The following is a 23,407-nucleotide window of genomic DNA, read 5'->3' as shown; positions in this document are numbered from 1 at the left end:
CTATTTAGTCACTATCGATGTTTAGTGACATATAAAATGACAAAAATGTACTTCGATTGTCATCTAATTATCTTTTTCAACCAACTCTGTTATTGTGATACATAAAAATAAATCAACTAATACCCCCATCAATTCTGATGGCAATAATGACTATCAACAATGAACTGTCATCATCTGAAGTAGTGAAAAGAAACTTTGATGTGAAACTGTTTGCGGTAGATGTCATGTATTTTTGAACAGAATGAGAAAGATTTCAATCAAGTGTTGCAAAATTAATTGAAAGCATCTTTGATTCAGTTCTGATAAATCATCATCATACGAATTTAATGGGGGTGCTCACAATACATACATAAAAATAAAACAAATAGCAATCCATCAGTTCTGATCTAAAAAATTAAATAAATAAGCATAGCTGATACATAATAATAAAACAAATTACAAAAAAAAAAAGGCTATAAGACTTTGTTTCACACTAACATAGGGAGGATAGAAGGTAGTTTTCACAATCGATGTGCATACATATGCATCAAAGTTTTGATTTGTGATATTGATTTTTGAAGAAAATGGGAAAATAGAAAAAAAAAGGACAACCCAACTAGAAGCTTGTGACCAAGAAAAAAAAATCTTTGCCCTTGTATTATGCATCAGTTCGTTTTTTTCGAGGATTTGCCTTCAAAAATTTTGCTATTCCTCTCCATCAAAATGGTCTAGAGAGTAGTCAGTTTTGTATATACTTGAGGTTTTGTTCAACAGTGTTCTATATTCTCTTCATTCAATGGCCAAACTTAAATGAAAAGTGGGAAAACCCAAATTTTTAATGTTTTAAATAAAATGATAAAATGATCTAAAAAATATCAAAATGGGTAGTTTTGACATTTTCAAAAAGTTTAAGTCATACATGTTATCAAGTGATACAAATAACTAATAGACTTTTAATGGCGTTTACTGAATTGACAATTTTCAATAGTTTAGGTATTGCTGTGAAACATTTTAAAGTTCGGATACTACTTCAAATTATCGTTGGAAGAAATGATAGCACTTAAGGAACATATTGAAGTCTTAGAATGGGAACCACATATCTTCTTCTTCTTCTTCTTCTTATTATTATAACTTGATACATGGTCCATGCATAAAATATCTGAGATCTTATGAATGCAAATGGATTAGATTTTATTTGACTTAAATTTGAGCATGACTTATTTAAGTTGGTCTCAGATATCAATTTATCCATGATCAAAATTGATTAGTACAAAAATTCATTTTTATGGATTGAATTTAGATATTGCTTGATCCAAATTGCTGAGATCCACTATAACCTATCTACATTGATTTTAGTATTAAAATTCATTACAGTTTATTTTGGTTTGGGATTTGGATAAACCTTGGTGTGTGTGTGTGTATGGTATATATTGTTTTGTTCACCACTAACGATACCAACTAAGAGAGTGAGTATGCGAAAAAGATACATTCGAATTAGCTTTTACCTTTTCAATTTATGCTAAGTATGTGAATATTTGAACCCAATCACTTATGGTTACTAAGATTATGGCCTCATTTGCCCATTGAATCACTTAAATGATTTTATTATTTTTATTCAATTTAATGTTTGAATATATGTAACAAGTAGTATAAGAGATAATATTTAAAAAAAAATTAAAATGATAAGTTTTGAATCATAAATTAATATATTATGATAACATAATGGTTAAATTACTCAATTTAATCAAAGACAAGGTTTCTTTTTTTTTTTTTTTTTTTGGAGGGGGAGGGGGGATGGGAGCCTACTCCTGCAATGTAGGCTCCATATTCTGCCTTGGAACTAAATCAAACCTACCCATGAATACCCTTATATACTATAGTGACTAGATCAATTAACACCTAAAAGATTGAATTATTTTCAATTCATTTTGTTCATGATATCCAATATTAAGGTTATTTTTTTTGTTCAAATTTTACTTTATTTATTAATAATACAAAATATTTGATCATTTCAAATTTAATTTATTCATGTTATTCCAAATCTGATTGCAATCCAAATTACATTTGAAATAATAAAAATTAATTAACCATAGTAAAACAATTCATTAAATTACTTAAATAAGATAATAATAATTATTATTGATAAAAATATTTTTATTAATATAGTAAAAACAAATAAATTAATAAAAAGTAATAAGATGAATTAAAAAATAATATCCGTTTAAAATTAATATAAAACAAAAACAAATTTTTTCTAAAAATTATTAGTTTTGTAATTAATTTTTACTGACAAACTTAAATTCAATTGAAAATTAAAAAAATTAATATAACTAATTAAATTTAATAAGGATTAATAAAAAGAAAATATAGTAAAAATTTATTAACCTTAAGTATAGTTTAACTAACATAAAATCAACTTAAATTCTGTTTAAAAAAGGAAAAATTATAAAAACCTCATGGAATTTTCTAACAATCATATGAACCTCCCCTATATATGTTTTGACATTAACAAAAAAGCTCCCATAATATTTTGAAAAAAGGTGCATACTTTCCTTCAATTAACATATAAAAAATGTTGATGCAATACATTAATTTTATTTAAATATCAAACTTACCCTTAATCAATTTTATTTAAAAATAATTATACATCAAAAAATATTTTTACCTTAAATAATACAAAAATAACTACAAAGCAGAAAATTCAAAAATTTAATGAAAAATTTTGTGCATCATACGGACATCACTTTGCTTCGCGCTGAAGCAAAAGGGCTTTCGGTCCCCGCAGCAAAGCAGTCCGGCCCACGTCGCGTAAAGATGATAATGACGTTTCCCTATATCCCTTCTCATCAATAAATGAATTCGGAGGACCAAATCCGAGTTCCAAATAAAGACCAAAGCGACGGCCGTCCTTTGTGGTCTACATAATTTTTTATGACTATGGAAGGTCTGGATCAAACTATAGACTGCTGATCAGCTGCAGCATATCGATTATAGAAAATTACAATGCTTGCGTGTCGTTAAATGTGGGCTGGTGCGCATTGCTCGTAGCTCGCATTCTAGAGAAAAAACTTGCCATAGAGCACAGCTTTATTTAACGGACTCTCGGTAATCTCTCTGCTCTCAGAGGCTCAGTTACTGTTTCAACTTTCAACTTTCAGGAAGTTGGCAACTCTTTCTTCGCGCTAAACCCTTCCGCCAGACCTGTGGTTTTGCACTTTTGCTGCCTATTATCGCTCGAGTTTCTCCATGAAAACTCCAGTCGTTATCCACGGTTAGCGAAACCTCTTGCGTTCACCGTACGGCACAGAGCGACTGAGCACTTTTCTTCAAGACTTCAAGTTGAAAATCACTAGAAGAAGGTAATGGTTTAATTTCTCCAATCTTTCAGTTTGTGGTTTCACTAGCTTAAGTGATCTTAGACAGTCTAGGCTTTGCGATTTTGATGTTCAGAAATGTTCTTTTCTGTTTACATTTTTTGTTTCCCGTCCCTTAGGAATTTTGATCAACCGAAAAGGATGGAACGTAAGACGCCTAGCAAGAGGTCCATTATAGAGTGCCTGGATGACAGCGACGAGAAGGTCTACAAATTCAGGATTCTTTTACCGAATGGCACCACCACGGAGCTAACATTGCGAGAGCCAGGGGAAATGATTTACGTGCATGAGTTTATAGATGCTGTCAAGCATGAATATTTCAGGAATACTAAAACAACGGAAACCTCCAAGCCCAGGCGAAAGATTTTGTGGAAGAGCAAAAGCATTTATCTGGAGGATGTTTTTGAAAATAAATTCAGAAAGCAAATCTATTTCAAAAACTTCAAACCATTTAAGTGCCACATCTTAAAGTTTCACGTGAGTCTGCAGTCGCGTGTATAACAAATTTGTTTATTTTACTATTTCAAATTCCAAGGATTAATGAACCATTAACAATCCGTTTCTCTGTTGTGGTTTAGGATGGTGCCGAAGACATTGCTGATAGGTTTGAGGTGATTTTAGCCGTCTATTCCATCAGTTTCTTAATTTTCCTTTTTGTTGAATTACCTCTTCCTATTTGTACACGTGGTGTATTTGCTGTGCTCACACACATTTACTTGCTCTATCAAAAGTTCTATTTGAATTCTATTCTAAACACAATTTGTTTGGCTGGGGTTGTAGAATATGTGGGATTTGACTCCAGACACAGATTTACTCATGGAGCTTCCGGAAGAGTATACGTTTGAGACTGCTCTAGCTGACCTAATTGTAAGCTACCCAGATTTGATTCTTGTAACGGATACAATTGGTTGACTGCTTAAGTTCCTTGTTATTGCGGCCTTTGTTTTATAGCACATTATTTTATTGTTTACTAGGACAATTCATTACAAGCTATATGGTCTAATAGTCCTGACGAGAGGAGATTAATTAGGTATGTCTGTTAACACAATTCTTATTAGTTGTTTCAGAGTATTGAACTCAGTAATTTTTTTTTTTTTTTTTGCTTTTCCTACCCACTCCCTTTTTCTATGCTCCCTTTATAATATCACTTGAGATCTTGGACAGGGGCAGGTAAAGAACATTAGAATTTTGTAATGTTCACATCCTTAAAAGGTTATTGTAAAAAATGTCTGTCATTCTTTGACACCAGTAAGATGTCTGCAGTCTCCAGCATGGCTGCTTAACAACTGGCAGAGATTTTCCATTATGGAAATATTGCGGGCTATAATATGAGTATGATATCTAAGCTGGGAGCCTGGAACCAGAAAGATGAGGTCAATGAGTGAGGAACAAACAATATATCACGGAAACTAGATAGCTGAAAGAAAGATATGGTTAACATAGTTGGTGTTAATGGCAATGTTTTGAAAGTAAAAGGCGCAAGAAAAGTGAAAGGGCCTTTTAGTGCTCAAAGTGCAAGGCACCAGGTGTGGTTAATGCTTTAAAAAATAAAAAAAGCATTAATACATAAAAATATGCAAAGCTGAATTCTAAAAGAAATCAAATGCTTTAAAGTTTGTTAGCTCTAATCAAACCTAACATATACTAATTGGGTTTACTTATCTGGGGTCCTGCCATTAATGGTTAGGTGTATGGCATATGAAAGATTTTGATGTTAATAAAATTATTATGGTTTTTTAGTGATATTAAAAATGAAGAAGAAAATTAACTAGGGCTGCAATTTGTGCATGCAACAGCTTGACATAGCCTAAAGTTTTGCATGGGTTGCTTGGATTGTTTGGGCTTTGGATTAGGCAGATCCAGAACCAACCCTATTGATAATTGAAATTTGTAACTCATTATGCAGATCCAAACCCTGTGTAATAGAGTTGGATTTTTGGTCTGGTTGGTTGATCTGGTCCATTGATAGCTCTACGCACAGGTATCTTGTATTACAGTTTGTAGGTAAGTGGTACCTATTCATCTCTGTTGAGAACCCCTTTTGGTGGTGATGTTACTGACATTTACAAGTCCAGTTTAGTGCTACCATTGTGTTTGTTGGAGATTTTGATCAATATATGTCAGCAGATTAAATGATCCATGGTTACTTGAAAGTTCTTATCCACATAAGGAGAGAGGGCCTACAAAGTTTTTGGCCTGTTCTATTTTTTATGATCTTAGTGCATCTTAGAAAATGGAAATTCCACTTAGGATGAACCATCTGTGGAAACTGGAAAATTGTTACTTTAACTGCACATCAGATTTACTTATTTGATATGAAAATTCTTTGTTTTCCTTTGATGCATTTTGGGATCTTCAGTCTTAATGTGGTATTCATTCCTTTACATAGAGTGACAATTGACAAACAAGGAATTGCTATTTTTGACACCGGTCCTGGAATGGATGGCAGTGATGAAAATTCTATTGTGAAGTGGTAAGCTTTAGCAATATCTTTATTTGAACTTTTATGTATGAGATTGTTACCACATCATGTTATGCTCCATAGTGTTTTGGAATAGTGAATTAGAGTCATGCATTTATGAGAAAATTTCATCAGAAATTGGACCTCTTTCATTGGCTAAACTTCACCCTCTGTGTGCATAGGTTACTCAGCTTACCTGGTATTTTTTTATTATATTTTGTGATTTCGTATTCATTTGAATAATAATAACAATGTATATAAGTTAGTGTGGGCCAACCTCATGGTTAACCACTTTTTTATTGATTGAATCCTTCGAAACACCACACAACCAAAATCAGTTATTGTCCAAAGATAAATAAACCAATCATCCTATCTCTGTTTGTTTGTTCAAGCCAATATTATAAAAGAAAAAGCATACAAGGCTTATGCCTTGACATGAGGCTGAAGGGAAAAAAAAAAATGAGGTGAGGCCTCTGTGTGAAATTGTAAAGCATGTTTCTCACACTTTGAAGGCAGGAAGTGGTGAAATAGTCAGATTTTTGAGAGATGTATGGTGTGGGGATAGGGCTCCGATGGAGAGATTTCCCTCCCTATTCAGTTTAGCTGAAAACAAAGATGCTGGAGTGGTTGAAATTTATGAAACCCAAGATGAACTGGTGTCCTGGTGCCTTCCTCTTCAAAGGAACCTAAATGATTGGGAGATAAATGAGCTGGCTGCCCCTCTTAATTTTCTCAAAAGAAAATTTCCAGATAGAAATCAGATGGATACTAGATGCTGGAGGTTGAAAAAAGAAAATTGTTAAGAGTGGTGTAAGCTGAAAATTTTCTTTTTCTGGAGGTTGATACTAGATGCTAGAGGTTGAAAATTTCCAGTCTACAAGAAGCTGGCAAATATCCCAGAGTCCAAACTTCCCCTACGAGCAGATCTGGTTATTTCAGCTCCCTTCAAAAGTAGCCTTTCTAATGTGGTCTGTGATTCTAGACAGATGTCTCACTAGAGACAATCTACTCAGAAAAGGCATAAACATCCAATCTGATTCCTCTGTGTGCTGTGTGAAGATAACAGAGAAATCAGAAACCATCTTTTCCTGCATTATCCTTGGTAAGAGATATGTAGTATCACTTTTGCAGACCGATTAACCTATCTTGGACTTTCCTGGAAAGGGTGGCAGACCATTTGAACTCCTGGAAGGTGAGTGGTGAAAGCAGAAAAAGAAAATTGTTATGGACAACCTTACTTGCAGTGGTATCTTGGTGTCATCCACTCTTGGCTGGCAGCAACAAAGTGTTAGATATGTTCCACATCAAAACTATTTTGATACTGCTGCATTGTTTTTCAAAGCTTAGCAGGAGAGCTGCAGTATATTTTGTATTGTGGCTCATTGTACATGCACATACCTGTACATCTTTATAGCAGCTGAATTAATATAATACTTCACCTTTTTCTCAAAAAAAAAAAAAAGAACCCATTTTATTGAATGGTTGGAGAACAATCCTTATTGTTGTGCCACACCATAATACTATTTATTGGATCCACATTTCAATACCTATTTTTAGCTCCAAAATTAATCTCAAACATCCAATTCCTGGTTTAAATGTTGACTACCCCATTGATGTTAATTTTGAATATGTTTGACCTTATGATAAATGCTTTGATACTGCAAAAAACCCTAGATTATTTTGAGTTTCCTAGTTTATAGAGATCCATACTGCCCATGTTCATTGATATGGTCACCTGTATGAGTTAAATGCAATAACCGATACGTTTCTCTTTGACAGAATGCAATATTGCAAAGCTGATCTTCTTTTTAATTGATATCTGGTGCTTTTAGGTCTTCTTTTTGCATTTTTGTTCCCTTTTCCATATAGATTTATGATACTAAATCTTTCTTGGGACTGATTTGGTTTTCAAAATTCTGTTTCCAGGGGGAAAATGGGTGCGTCGCTTCATAGGTCATCTAGAGGGCAAGCAGTTGGAGGAAAACCTCCCTATTTGACAGTAAACTATTTAATGAGACTACTAACGGAAAACAGATTCCTATTTAATGGACTAATGATTTATTGAATTTTGTCCATAATAAGTTTCAATGTGGGGCATGATCTTTCCTTTCCTAAATGAAATTTTCTTGGTTATGTTGAATGAAATTTCTGGTATCCTTGCAGCCTTTCTTTGGTATGTTTGGTTATGGGGGACCTATTGCAAGCATGCACTTAGGGAGGTATGGCTTCTGCAAAAAAAATGTTCACCGTTTTTTTTTTTTTTTTAATACCATTTAGTAGCACATTCAGATTCAATTCCATTTCCCACTATATCGCAGGCGTGCTTTAGTTTCATCCAAGACAAAAGAGTCAAAGAAAGTCTATACACTACATCTCGAGAGAGATGCTTTGCTCAGTAGTTCTGGGTCTGAACAGACTTGGCGGGTAATTGATTGTTGAGTCCTGCTAAAAAGTAATCAATTTTGAGTAGCTTAATGTTATTGAAGGAAAACATTTTCATCTAGCTAAGTTTTATGAAAAATAAAGATGTACTTCTATTGCTGCCTTGTCTTTCACTACTTGTGATTCTGGTTTTTTTGTCATTGCTTTATTTTTTTTTCCTTGTGACATTTGTTTTATTTTCTTTGAAGACTGATGGTGGATTAAGGGACCCTTTTGATGATGAACTTAGGCAATCGCCCCATGGAAGCTTTACAAAGGTATTTTATGTTCCCCCCTTCCTGTACAATTGTTCTTTTCTATAAGTTTTGTTATGCTCTTCAATTGGTAAAGAAGAAAAACAACCTTACGAGAAGAAATAACTGTTTAGAAAGTTGCAAAAATTCAAAAGAAAGTAGCAGAAAGTAGAGTTCAAGAGGAGAGTAGAAGAAAAAGGTAGCGGCAACTTGGGTTCAGAGAGAGATTTTCGAACATAATCTCTTACCTTACTCCCTTAATTCTATTTCATTAAGTTAAACTTTAATAATTTACAAAGAAGTCCCTAGTTGGGTAGAAAATTAAAAAGACATAACATAAGAAAGAATAAAGCCTAGATTAAGGCCCATTACAACAAAGAACATAAAAGATAAAAAAGGATAAATAGCCTATGGGCCATTCGGCCCATCTTCTCTACACTCCTCAAGTTGAGCATAGATGCCAATCATGCCAAGCTTGCCAGTATCATGTTGAAGTTTAGCCTTGGGAATGCCCTTGGTGAGGAAATCAGCTAACTGTCCTTGAGAGGTGATGAACGGTAGACACACTTCTCCAGAAGCCACTCTTTCTCGAATGAAGTGTCTGCCAACTTCAATATGCTTAGTTTTGTCATGTTGCACTGGGTTGTGAGCAATGTTGATGGCGGCCTGATTATCACAGTATATCATCATTGGCTTATAATGCTCAATACCTAGTTCCTCCATCAAGGATCTAAGCCACATTAGTTCAGAAACTCCATGAGCCATGGCTTTGTATTCTGTTTCGGCTAAAGATTGAGCAATAACTGATTGTCTCTTGCTTCTCCAAGAGACAATATTACCTGCCACCAAGCTACAGTACCTAGAGGTAGATCTTCGGTCATCTATGTTTCCAGCCTAGTCAGCATCTGTGTAGGCTTCAAGTTTCATATGGCCATGCTTAGCAAAGAGAATTCCCTTTCCAGGGGAGCCCTTCAAATAACATAAAATATGCTCTGCTGTTGCCATGTGAGTATCCTTGGGAGCATGCATGAACTGACTAATGCAACTGATAGCATATGCAATGTCTGGCCGAGTCATGCATAGGTAAAGAAGTTTTCCAAGTAATCTCTGGAAGACTCCCTTATCTTCTAACAATATTCTATCTGAAGCAGAGAGTTTATGGATCATATCGATAGGAGTAGCAACCGGTCTAGCAACCATCTTCCCTGTTTCAGAGAGCAAATCAAGAACATACTTTCTCTGAGAGATAAAGATCCCATCTTTGGATCTAGCAACTTCTATGCCAAGAAAGTATCTCAATTCCCCCAGATCTTTGATCTCAAACCCTGTATGAAGGAAAGATTTGAGATCATTAATCCCTAAGACATCATTACCAGTCACAACAATATCATCAACATACACAATCAAGTAAACAACCAAGGATCCTCTCCTCTTCACAAAGAGGGTATGATCAGACTGTGTCTGTACATAGCCAAAGCTAACAAGAGCAGCCCTAAACCTTTCAAACCATGCTCTAGGGGACTGTTTGAGTCCATAAAGAAATTTCTTCAGCCTATAGACCTTTCCTTTCATATTTGTTTCATACATCCCTGGAGGAAGAGACATATAGACCTCCTCATGTAACTTTCCATTCAGAAATGCATTGTTTACATCTAGTTGATAAAATGGCCAGTCTGAGTGTGCAACCAAAGATAGCAGAACTCTCATAGAAATCATTTTGGCAACAGGGGCAAAGGTCTCCAGATGATCAATCCCATATGTCTGTGTATAGCCTTTAGCAACCAGCCTAGCCTTGTACCTTTCAATGGTGCCATTAGCATGATATTTGATATTAAAAACCCACTTACGTTTACTGGATCCTTCCCTTCAAGCAAATCAATCACTTCCCAAGTGTCGTTCTTGTGCAGGGCATCAATTTTTGTTCTCATAACATCCCTCCATTCTGGAATAGTAAGAGCTTTTGATACAGACCTGGGAATTGGTTTAGAAGTAACTGAAGAAAGGTAAGCAAAATATGAAGGAGAGAGCAAACTATAAGAAAGGTGTTTGGAAATGCAATGTGCAGTACACTTCCTTTTTCGTTTCCTAATAGCAATGGGGAAATCAAGGTCTAGGAAGGATGGCTCCAAAGGGGTTGTAACAGTACCTGTTGTTTCATCTGTAATTGGAAGTGCACGAGGCTCATGTGTTGTAGGAGAAACAGTAGAAATCACTGATTGTAGATTTAGTTGAATTTCTTGTGAAAGGAAAAGAGGAGGAAGATAAAGATTTCAGTAGTAGAGAAGAAAAGAGAGGGAGAAAAGAGTAGGAAGTCAACCAAGATTCTTGAATTAACCCTAGCCGCCAACCCCTCATTATATTTATACTTAACTTAAAGGATGGGATATTACAAGGATGCCCTTAGTAGGGCGGTTACTAATGTAGTTGAACAACCACAACTTAAAAACATAAACCAATGGGCCTAAAGCCCAAAAGCTTCCTAATTAAATAGCTTAAAATAAGAATAAAAAACTAGGCACAACTCAACACTCCCCCTCAAGTTGGGAGTAAATGCCACACATTCCCAACTTGCGTAGATCATGCTCCAGCTCGTTCTTTGCAACACATTTTGTGAGAATATCCGCGAGCTGCAGATCCGAAGCAATGAGTGGAAGACAAACTTCTTCAGAATCCTGTCAACTGCCTCTCAATGCTGGACTCGTAGAGCATGCATGTATTGACTTACTACACTTGCTGCATAGGAAATGTTTGGTCTTGTCATGCACAAGTATAGCAGTTGACCCAGAAGTCTTTGATATCTCCCAATGTTCTTTATTGGTTCACCTTTTGATGCATTGATTCTATGGTTCTGATTAATAGGGGTACTGATTGCCTTCGTTCCCAGCTTCCCTGTCTCTTGAAAAAGATCCAAGACATACTTCCTTTGAGGGATAAAAATTCTATGTTTTGATCTTGCAACTTCAATGCCTAGGAAGTATCTCAGTTCTCCAAGATCTTTAATTTTAAATTCTTTATGTAGATTCCTTTTCAGACAATCAATCTCACTTAGGTCATTCCTCGTGACAACAATATCATCCACATAAACAATTAGTATTGACACCAAAGATCCCCTGTGCTTCACAAACAAAAACAATCAAGGCCTTTTTGAATCTGTCAAACCATGCTCTGGGAGATTGTTTCAAGCCATGAAGTGACTTCTTAAGCCTGCATACCTTTCCCTTTTCAGTATCATTGTAAAAGCCAGCAGGAAGATCGATGTACACTTCTTCTTGCAGATCCCCATTTAGGAAAGCATTCTTCACATCAAGTTGAAACAAGGGCTAAGAGTATGAGGCAACAAGAGAAAGAAGTATCCGAACAGAGGTCATCTTTGCAACCGGTGCAAATGTATCTAAGTAATCAACACCATAGGTCTGTGTGTACCCTTTTGCAACAAGTCTTGCCTTCTACCTTTTTATACTTTCATCTGCCTTATATTTTACCGTGTAAACCCATCTGCATCCAACTGTTTCCTTGCCTTTTGGTAGATCCACAATGCCCCATGTCTGATTCTTAATCAAAGTTGCCATTTCTTCTTGCATAGTTGTCTTTCACTCAGGTTTGGAGAGAGCTTCACTAACACCCTTGGGTATAGACACTGAGTCAAGGGAGGAAAGAAAAACATGGTAGGAAGGAGAAAGTCCACTGTAGGATAAGTACTGTGAAATACAATGAGCAGTACACTTCCTCTTCCCTTTTCTGAGAGCAATAGGAAGATCAAAGTTATATGTGACAGTGTTAGTAGAATCAATGGGAATTGAAACAGTAGTGGGACCAAGAAGAATACCTGAATCCATGTCGGCCGAATCTAGAGTCTCTAAGGAATTGACAGGAAGTGATGTGAGTTCTGTTGCAGTTGAATTAACCTCCTTGTGAAGTATCTGTCGTAAGTAATGCTGAGAGGCAGGACACAAAGGAGGTGGTAAGGTAGGTGACACAGGATGGTCAAGCACAGGAGTAGACATAGGGACTAGAATTGGGAGAGGAATAGGCTGCTGACTCACTTCCCCAAAACACTCCCCCTGAGAAGGATTCTTTGAAAAGAAGTATGTGGATTCAAAAAAAGTGACATCCATGGTAACATACCGGCTATCATAGATTGGATCATAACAGCATTACCCTTTCTGATTTTCTGCATATCCAAGGAAGACACTTCTTTGCCTTGGGATCAAGCTTTGAGCGGTGAGGACCAGGGACATGTGCAAAGCAGACACACCCAAACACCTTGAAAGGAATATGAAACATCTCCCCCTCAGGAAAAAGGAGACTGAATGGGGTGTTGAATCCAAGTATACGAGAGGGCACCCTATTAATCAGATATACTGCTGTGAGAATTGCATCACTCCAAAACTGAACTGGAACTATAAATGTGCTCATCATGCTTCTTGCAATCTCAACAATGTGTCTGTTTTTCCTTTCTGCAACACCATTCTGCTGTGGACTATAGGGACAACTGCTCTAATGGACAACATCATATTCTAACAGACATGAAGCAAGGTGTTTTTCAAAATATTCCTTGGCATTGTTTGATCTGAACACCTTTATTCTTGTTCCAAATTGTGTTTGCACCATCTGATGAAATTGCCTCACCAAGGGTGGTACTTTTGTGGGATCTCATAAGGTAAATCCAAGAGTATCGTGAAAAATTATCCACAAATAAGAGAAAATATCGATAGCCTCCCATAGAAGGAACATGGTAAGGTCCCCACACATCCGAATGAATAACATCAAAAGAAGAAAAACACCTTTTATTACTAGGTTTAAATGAATGTCTACAATGCTTTCCAAGTTGACAACCTTCACACTCCAGACTTGACAAACTAATAGACTCAAAAAGTTTTAAGAAACAAAAGACTCTGAAGAAAAAGATAAATGGCCCAAACGATTATGCCAAAGCATAATTTGACCCACAAACCCTGACTCACTATCCCTACTGACATGATGACTCTGATGAGGAGGAAGAACATTCAGGAGGTAGATCCCATTCATCTCACGACCACTCCCAGTCGTTCTCTTTGAATCCATTATACTGCAAAATACAATGACCAGGAGAAAAAAATATTGAGTAGTTCAGGTTCTTAATCAAACTACTAATAGATAACAAATTAGTGCTCAATCTAGGAACATGAAGGACTGAGGGTAGAGAAATAGAATCACTAATCTTGACAAATCCCTTCTCAGCAATAGGAACATGGGATCCATCAGCTGTGGAGACCCTATCTCTGCCAGAACAGAGCTGGTAAGAAGAAAAAATAGTAGAGCTATGGGTCATGTGCATTGAGGCTCCAGAATCTATAAAATCCAAGGAGGTCCCTCCTTACCTAAAGTAGAAACATAATTTGCAGTGACGTGTGAATTACCTGTGTGAGCAAAGGCAGTAGAGTGGACTCCACCAGTGCCACCTGTACCTTGTTGTCCGCTTGTTGCTGAACTGGAACTGGCTGTATCCCGCTAGTTCAAAAGTTGCCAATACCTCTCAAGTTTGACCCTTACTACAGCAGCTGCAACAAACTCCAGAACAACTGTAGTAGGAGGGGCCGAAATGTCACCAATAACTGCCATGTGTGCATTTCCCTTCTTATTTTTCAGTCTAGCCGGCACAAGATGTGGGTGAAGCTTCTAGCAAGTATCTCTTGTGTGTTTAGGCTTCTTACAGTAGTCACAGATCAAATTTCTTTTATCTTCCTTCTTGATTTCACTGCCACCCCGATCTCCACTTTGTTTAGGTTTTACAGTACTCACCATGGCAGACTAATCAGAAACAAGATTTTTCATCATCACACTCTCCTGCTCTCCTCCCCTGACACAAAGGCATATGCCTGGGAGAGGGCAACACTATCCCTGGAAGGAAGATGCTGTCTTGCAATATCATACTCAGGATTAAGGCCAGTAAGAAATTCAAACACCCTATACTTCTCTAGATGTTTCTGATGGGTAACTGCATTGTTAGTGGTTTCCCAAGCAAATGTCTCTAAATAAGTTAATCTCCTACCACAGGGTTTCAAGGGCTGAAAAATAGGCTGCAACAAGTCTATTTCCCTGCCTTGTAGAAATAATCTTATTTCTCAACTAATAAGCCCTAGCAACATTCTCCCTCTGTGAATAGGTTTCTGCAATCCCATCCCATATTTCCTTAGCTGTATTTGCCCATAAAAAAATTTTACCTATATGGGGCAACATGGAATTACACAACTAAGCCATCACCATATAATTCTCTCGTACTCACCAGAGTTGCTAGTTTCGGGTTTCACTTCCTCACCAGTGATATACCTTAATTTCCCAGGAGCACCAATGGCCATCTTTGCAGATTGTGACCATTCTAAGTAATTTTTTCCATCCAACCTAACTTTAGTGATGGTCCTAGTCCTGAAAAGGTCTCCAACACCTCCTCCCACTGGTCCTAGTTCTGAAAAGGTCTCAAAAAATGTGAAGAAAATAATTGAAATTTGTAACAAGATCAAACGAAATACTTTTGGAACCAACAACACCTTTCTAGTGTCCTAGGCTATCTTCCCACAAAAGATTCATTTTTTGCGGGACGGGAAAATAGAGAGAAAAAGCAACCGCTATCTCCAAAAACCTCTAAATCAGGCAGGACTTGAACCCCCCCCTATAGAAAACTCCAAGGAACCCTAAAAAAATTAGGGCGCCACTTCCCAGGTCAAAATTAAAGAGTCCAACAGAATAAGACTCTCCCCCTTTTTCCAGTTTTTCCTGATTCTGATGGGAAACCCTAGACCAGCTACAGGGTACACAGATCCACCAAAAAATCCAAAAACTGGGCTTACCTGAGAACTTCGATCAGCCTCTTAAATCACCATGCAGTCGGTCGATTTAGGGCTGCATGAGGAAACAACTCAAAGAACCTTCAGCCTGCTCTGATACCAAGTAGAAATCACTGATTGTAGATTTAGTTGAATTTCTTGTGAAAGGAAAATGGGAGGAAGATAAAGATTTCATTAGTAGAGAAGAAAAGAGTAGGAAGTCAACTAGGATTCTTGAATTAACCTTAGCCGCCAACCCCTCATTATATTTATACTTAACTTAAAGGATGAGATATTACAAGGATGCCCTTAGTAGGGCGGCTACTAATGTAGCTATACAGTCACAACTTAAAAACATAAACTAGTGGGCCTAAAGCCCAACAACTTCCTAACTAAATAGCTTAAAATAAGAATAAAAAACAACTAGGCCCAACTCAATAGAAACAATCTGCTCATTTCTGGTTTTCTACCGTTGGTACAACGTAGGATTAAAAAGAGGGCGAGGAGGTAAAGGAGGAGGAATAGGAACACTAAAATAAGAGTGAAGTGACTGATCCTCCCTTGACTCATTAAGGAGGAAGAGACTCAACAAAAGACTCAACTGGGATAGGAAGAGGAAGAGCAAACACTTGTGACAAATCCTCCCCCTTTGGATGATGTCTTTCCAGAGAAGAACCATAAAAGGAAGAAAGCTCATCAAAGGTAACCCTTCTATGTGGGGGAATAACCAAGGAAGATACACTTGTGGGCCACCCATAGAAGGTAAGTAAACCGAGAAAAGTCATCAATGAACAAGATAAAATATTTGTAACCACCCATAGAAGGTAAGTGGTAAGCCCCCCACACATCAGAGTGCACAATATTAAAAGGAGAAGAAGATCTTTTATTACTCAGAGGATAACTGTTTCTACAATGTTTTCATAGCTCACAAGACTCACAATGAAGGTTGGACAAATTAATTCCCTTAAACAGTTCTGAGAATAAATGACTTAATGAATGCAGAAAAAGAAAGATGACCTAAACGAAAATGACATAACATGACTCGATTGATGGACTCTGTAGATATAGACCCAAAAGCAGCTTTTCCAGGTTGTTCATGGCACTGCCCAGGAGTATCCAGGAGATATATTCCATTTGCCTCACGACCACTCCCAATCACCTTCTGATACTCTAGATCCTGAAAAACACATTAGGAATGGAGGAAGGTTACACAACAGTTTAATGTCTTAGTTAGGCTACTTACAGATAACAAGTTTGTATTTAGTCTGGGTACACGAAGAGTAGAAGGAAGAACTAAGGAGTCTATAGCTTTGATGGTTCTCTTGCTGGAGATAGGGGCAAGAGAGCCATCGGATAGGGTGATTTTGTCACGTACAGGAAGTAAATCATATTAAACAAACAAAGTTGAAAGGCTGGTCATATGATCAGAATCCATCCAATAACATTATAATTTTCTTGCATCCACTTTTCATATGATGGATCATCTTCTAGAGCAGCCTTTTTGCTCCCGGAGATAAAACCCCATTTTCCTCTACTACAAATATGAATTTTTACTGATTGTGACCAAGCCAGATAATTGGTTCCATCTAGCTTGACTGTGGTCACAACCAGTAGAGAGTCTACAGAGGCTCCCGGAACCTGTCCGGATTCAGCAACATGTTTGTTTTCAAAGTCTGAGGAGTTCATCTTCTTAAATACTTCAAAAATGACTTCAAACAATTTCGAATAACAACAAATGAACAAAAACTGTGTTGTGAGCCAACTTCTATGTAGCAGTACCAGTAACTTGTCACACCCGAAAGTTGGGGGAAACAGAGAAAATTCAGCCGCTCTTTGTAGACTTCACAGAACACCAATCCACTTGATTCGATCTTCAAGAAGAAGAATGAGAAGGCCTTCATTCACTGAGCGCCTAGGTCAAGCTCCCTATCGGCCCCACAATCAGATTTCTCCAGAAAATTAGGGTTTCGGGCAACACACTTGAATCTGTCAAGAGGACGACAAAACCAACCCCTTCTCTCTGGAAACCACTAACAACTGGGCTGAAATAGGTTTCTTTAACTATTGATTTAAAAAAGTGAAAAAAAGGGGAAAACGAGCCTACTCTGATACCTAGAAGAAAAAGCAGCCTTTTGGGAAGAAATGACTGTTTAGAAAGTTGTAGAAATTCAAAAGAAAGTAGCAGAAATCAGAGTTCAAGAGGAGAGAAGAAGAAGAAGAAGAAGGTGGCGGCAACTTGGGTTTAGAAAGAGATTTTCGAACATAATCTCTACTCTTACTCCCTTAATTCTATTTCATTATGTTAAACTTTAGTAATTTACAGGGAAGCCCCTAGTTGGGCAGAAAATTAAAAAGACATTACATAAGAAAGAATAAAGCTTAGAGTAAGGCCCATTATAGCAAAAAAATAAAAGATGAAAAAGGATAAACAGCCTATGGGCCATTCGGCCCATCTTCTCTATAGGTATTAATGTTTGTGCATTTGTTCTTTTTTACTCATTTCTTAATTTCTTAGCATGCAATTGTATCTGTTAATAGTGATAATATAGTGTACCTTAATTTCAAAGTAAGGAGTATAATTGATTAAATGGATAATCAAATAATTAACAGAACATTTTTTTTTCTCAATTAATTGTGTTTATTAAGTTGTATATGTAGAGAACAGGGAAATTAGCCGCAGGGCTATTTTTGTACCTTTTCATTTTTCACTTGTTGTATAGCTATTCTTTATTCTCTTTCTTTTGTCCATTAGGGGTAGATTTGTCCCTTTACCTTTTAATATAAATATTTCTTTTAGGGTGTTGATTGACACAATGTGTCACACCCACCATTCGGTTGTGCTCTCTCTCTCTCTCTCTGATTTTCGATCTGTCTCTAACATGGTACCAGAGCAGGTCACAATCTGATATGATTTGCAAGTAACATCTTCTTCACCTCTTTCTTATCTATTATCTAGAGTACTCCCTAACAGTATTTGGGAGGCTCTCGAGTGCCCTTAAATCCCATTTATGAGGCTGCATTCAATTAGAACTCGACAGACTATTCTTGGAATGCTGTGCCATTAGATTTCTCTTTTGTGTTGGATCTCCCTTTAGAAGCATCGGATCGGGCTGAAACTTTAGATCTAGTGTCGCCCAAAGCAGATCTATTGATTCCAGTTGGTTTGGTTTGAATCGGATTTGATTTAGAAGGGTTTTGAGCCACTTCTGAGTTCGGTAGACCCTTACAGTTTCCTTTTCTTGACATCGACTGAGAGGTACTTCTTTATTTTACTGTTTTGAACACTTCTTCCTATGGTTTTTCTTGCTCTTGTGATTCAATTGCATCATAAAGGATGGAAATTCTCCCCATTAAGTTTAATGGTACGAACTATGCTCTTTGGAAATTCAATTTCCAATTTCATGTGGAGGCGAAATGTCTCTAGGATATCTGGATGGATCAATAGTTAAACTTGATGATTCAGACACCAAGGGTTTTAATCAGTGGGGAATTGATAATGCAAAAATTCCTATGAGAGGATACAAGACTGCCTATGAGATGTATGAGTATCTCAAGAGAGTATATCAATTATCAGCGATCAAACACTTCAAGACAGTACTAGATAGAGGTTGACATCGTCTCCTATTATCAAGGAGAAAGAAAGGTCCAAGAGTACTATGCTGGGTTTATTAACCTTTGGACCGAATATGAGTTTGTTCACATGGGAAACGATCCTTCAGAATGTTGCATGAAGTATATGAAGGTGTCAACACTCTTGACTGAATAGAGAAAAGAACAAGAATAATCTTTGAGGTGTCAAGAATGAATTACCCCCACCTCAAAGAGTCTTTTCTATATTAAAAGATATGTAAAATTACAAGAATGCCCATATAGGGCTAAAAGAGAAAAGAAGAATAAGATATAAAAGTAATATACAATAGGGACTATACTAATAAGGTACATCAAGTTATAGAGTCTCCACCCCCCCTCTCAAACTGATGCCTCGACATAAGCATCAGTTTGTCTATAAGAAACAAATGTCGAACTCTAGTCATAGCTTTGGTGAAGATATCAACAATCTGCATGTCCGAGGCTACATGAGGAAGCGATATAGATCTAGTAGTGAAGAGATCTCGGATAAAGTGGCAGTCCACCTCGATGTACTTGGTCCTCTCATAGAAGACAGGGTTAGATGCAATCTTGATAGCACTCGTATTGTCTGCATAGAGAGGATAGGAGTAGGAACCTGAATGCCAAGATCCATAAAGAGAGATTGTAACCAAACAATCTCACTGCAAACCGAAGACATGGCCTTATACTTTGCTTCAGTGGAAGACTTGGAAACTGTTTGTTGTTTCTTACACTTCCAAGAGATGAGTGAATCACCCATAAAAACACCCCACCTAGAAGTGGACCTACGAGTGTTTGGATAACCAGCCCAATTCGCATTAACATATGCTCTCAATTGAATAGGAGAGGAGAAGAACTGTCATTGGGAAGTTGTGCTTCTAACATATCGAATGATGCGATGAATAATAGTCATATGTGGCTGACGAGGAGTATAAACAAATTGACTAACAACCTGGACAACATGAGAAATATCAGGCCAGTCATAGTTAGATTAACGAGGGACCCCACAAGCTGGCGATATAAGGAAGTAATGGACCTTCAGATTTAGATAGCTTAAGATTTAGCTCCATAGGTGTATCATCATGCTTTTCATCATTAAGACCAGCAAGTTTAACAAGGTCAAAGGCATACTTCTGCTGACAAACAAAATACCCTCGATCACTGCAATGTACTTCTAGTCCCAGGAAATATGTGAGAGGGCCTAAGTCCTTCATGTGAAAGGAATTATGAAGTAATAGTTTCAATTCATGAATGCCTTCAACATCATTTCCAGTCAACATATAATAGGAGAATGGTAATACCTTGAGGTTGTCGCCTGACAAATAAAGAGTAATCAGAAGAACTCCGGCTATATCTAGCAGCAACTACAACATCGCGAAAGCGTTCAAACCATGCCTGGGGAGCTTGTTTTAGACAATATAGAGATTTTTTGAGGCAACATACTAAAAAAGGATCACTGCAATATCCAGGAGGAGGTTTCATGTAGACCGTCTCCTTCAATTGACCATGAAGAAAGGCATTCTTCACATCAAGCTGGTATATGGTCCAAGATAGAGCAGTAGACACTGCTAAAAGAACATGAACTGTGGTGATTTTTGCAACAGGAGCAAAGGTTTCGTCATAGTCAATACCATACTCCTGACTATATCCTCGGGCAACTAAACGTGCCTTGTATCAATCAAGAGATCCATCAGACTTCAGCTTACTCTTGATTGATATAAACCTAACGACTCCCATCATTGGATGCATCTGGTGGAGTAGGCACAAGATCCTAAGTTTCATTCTCATGTAAAGCATGAATCTCTGCATCAATGGTTCGACTACCATTTTAGATTAGAGAACAAAAGGTAAACTAGCATTCAGATTTCAACAAGGTAGGAAATTGATGTAGACAATTTGGCCACTCCTTCCAACACAAAACATAGACTTTTGTTCTTGTTCACACCACTACTGATTACACAAAACCATAAATCACCATGATAGTAACTCAACAACTCAACTAACCACATATGAGCCCTCTTGAAACTGCTCAATAGAGGGTGAACATCATAAGCACCACCACACGACCATAGCTATCGCACATGGTACAGGTCAATCTGATCTTTTAGAAGGATAATACAAGTCCAAACCTTCAACTACTATCACTGCAGTACTTTGTTAGTTGATTCTTCTTGGACTTACAGATTTGAATCTACAGACCATCAACTTGATTGTATACAAGTTCAAACCAACAAAGGTTTCAAAACCTTGCAGATTTGAACCTACAGATCCACACAAAAGGGTTAAACATACCCCTACACCATTCAGTCACTGTAAACATAGCCTGTCCTTGGACTTTTTGCGAAGAACCAAAGCTACAAACAACCTAGTTCTTTAGATTCTGATAAGTTCGAGCAGATTTTGAAGGTTTTTGTTAAGATGTGCCGAATAGGGGTAGTTTAGTCTTCTGTTTATTAAGTAACTTGCTTATGTGGCAGTGTTATTATAGTTACTTTGCCCCACACTTAAGTAAGGGCATTTCTGTCTTTGTAAACATTATTAGAATCTAATATAGATTAAGAGGGTCGACTGGATGGGTTAACCATTAGATTTTCGACAGACAATGGTCGTGTTCCAATCAAAGTTCTCCGTTCAGATAATGGTCGTGAATACTTTCTTACTTCATTTCAACAGTATTTAGAACATAATGGCATTATTCATCAGACCTCGTGTGTTTTCATCCCTCAACAAAATGGCGTGGCTGAACGGAAGAATCGTCATTTTCTTGAAATTGCTCGGTCTATGCTTCACAACATGAATGTTCCTAAACGGTTTTGGAGTGATGCTGTACTTACTGCATGTTTTCTCATTAATCGGATGTCCTCTTTTATTCTTCATGGTCGGTCCCCCTTCTCCATCTTGTTTCCCACTTTATCTCCGTTTCCATTAATTCTTCGTGTCTTTGGTTGTGTGTGCTTTGTTCATAATCCGAGTCCTGGAATAGACAAACTAGATGCACGCTCAATTAAATGTGTCTTCCTTGACTACTCTCGGACTCAAAAAATGTACAAGTGTTATAATCACATTGCCCGAAGTTTCTATTTCTGCCCTAATGTCGCTTTTTTTGAGTCTATCCCCTTCTCTAGTCATGAAGCACCCTTGTCCTCACCCTTATCTCCTCTTTCTCTTCCTGTCAGTGATTTAGTTCCAGAGGCTGTTGTTGTAGACTCATCTTCTCATCCAGTGCAAGTCACCACTGAACGACCACCGATTCGACAAGTGTATACACGTCGAATGACACCGGCCCCTCCTGTTTCTACCTCATCTTCGGATCCTCTCATGGCTCCTATTGCCGAACCTTCAGATCTTGATCTGCCCATTACCTTACGGAAAGGCAAACGTAGTTCTACACTCCATCCCATTCCCAGTTTTGTTTTATTATCTCGTCTTTCTACCTCACATCGCCAGTTTTTTTTCACTTTTCTCTTCTATTTCCATACCTAACAATGTTCAAGAAGCTCTTAGTTCACCTAGATGGTGGCAGGCAATGGAGGAGGAACTTTCTTCTCTTCAACATACTCAAACGTTGGAACTTACTACTCTCCCACCTGGTAAGCATGATGTGGGCTGTAAATGGGTGTATACTGTGAAATATTTGCCAGATGGTAGTGTGGAGCGTTTGAAGGCCAGACTTGTTGCTAAAGGTTACTACTCACAGTTGTATGGTGTGGACTACATGGAGACATTCTCTCCGGTGGCTAAAATTGGTTCCGTTCATGTCCTAATTTCCTTGGCAGTTATGTATGATCCTCTCCTTCAACTTGATATAAAGAATGCCTTCTTCCATGGTGATCTAGTGGGAGGGTGGTAAGGTGTGCAAGCTGAAGAAAGCAATTTATGGGTTGAAGCAATCTCCACGTGCTTGGTATGGGAAGTTCAGCGAAGTGGTGAGGAGTTTTGGAATGAAGCAATGCCAGGTTGATCACTTAGTGTTCAGTTATGACTCAGAAGCTGGGAAGATTTTATTAGTGGTCTATGTGGATGATATTGTCATCACTGGTAGTGATAAATTGGGGATTGGAAAACTAAAGGTATTTCTGCAAAATCATTTTCAAACAAAGGACCTTGGAACATTAAAGTATTTCTTGGGAATAGAGGTTGCCAGGTCAAAACAAAGTGTGAATCTGTGCCAAAGGAAATATATCCTTGATCTATTGGAAGAAACAGGACTGTTAGGTGCAAAACCTGCTGAGACCCCTATGGAACCAAATGTTAAGTTGAGGAGTGATACAGGAGAAGTATTTGAAGGATCCTGGAAGGTATAGACGACTAGTGGGAAAGCTGAACTATCCGATTATCACGAGACCCGACATCTCCTTTACAGTCAGTGTGGCAAGCCAATTCATGCAAAACCCTTGTATACCTCACTGGGATGCAGCCCTTAGAATTGTGAGGTATCTGAAAGGAGCTCCAGGCCGTGGGCTATTGTATAACCAGGAGGAAAACTTGAAGTAGTTGGGTACACAG

General features: G+C 37.5%; 1 protein-coding gene across 10 annotated transcripts in view; it reads left to right on the top strand.

Annotated features, from left to right (window-relative positions):
* The first annotated feature begins 2,893 nt into the window (after positions 1-2,893).
* The window catches only part of GMI1 (gamma-irradiation and mitomycin c induced 1), a 123,795-nt gene continuing 103,281 nt past the window's right edge, over positions 2,894-23,407 (top strand). For 5 of the 10 annotated variants that reach the window (XM_088963164.1, XM_088963162.1, XM_088963165.1 and 2 more), the window contains exons 1-11: positions 3,096-3,338; positions 3,473-3,830; positions 3,932-3,964; positions 4,134-4,220; positions 4,328-4,383; positions 5,260-5,334; positions 5,743-5,826; positions 7,741-7,813; positions 7,978-8,033; positions 8,133-8,238; positions 8,445-8,513. In XM_088963164.1, the coding sequence (XP_088819290.1) occupies positions 3,495-3,830; positions 3,932-3,964; positions 4,134-4,220; positions 4,328-4,383; positions 5,260-5,334; positions 5,743-5,826; positions 7,741-7,813; positions 7,978-8,033; positions 8,133-8,238; positions 8,445-8,513 (975 nt within the window). In that variant the 5' untranslated portion in view covers positions 3,096-3,338; positions 3,473-3,494. Of the gene's footprint in view, positions 3,339-3,472; positions 3,831-3,931; positions 3,965-4,133; positions 4,221-4,327; positions 4,384-5,259; positions 5,358-5,742; positions 5,827-7,740; positions 7,814-7,977; positions 8,034-8,132; positions 8,239-8,444; positions 8,514-23,407 lie in introns of those variants that run through there. The other 5 variants (XM_088963168.1, XM_088963163.1, XM_088963166.1 and 2 more) reach the window with 5 other exon arrangements.

This window comes from Nelumbo lutea, chromosome 1 (assembly GCF_056320005.1).
Source record: "Nelumbo lutea isolate HS-2025 chromosome 1, American lotus-T2T, whole genome shotgun sequence".
In the NCBI taxonomy this organism is placed as follows: Eukaryota; Viridiplantae; Streptophyta; class Magnoliopsida; order Proteales; family Nelumbonaceae; genus Nelumbo; species Nelumbo lutea.
Note: the sequence above shows the minus strand (reverse complement) of the source record. Positions and strands in the feature narration are given on the sequence as shown.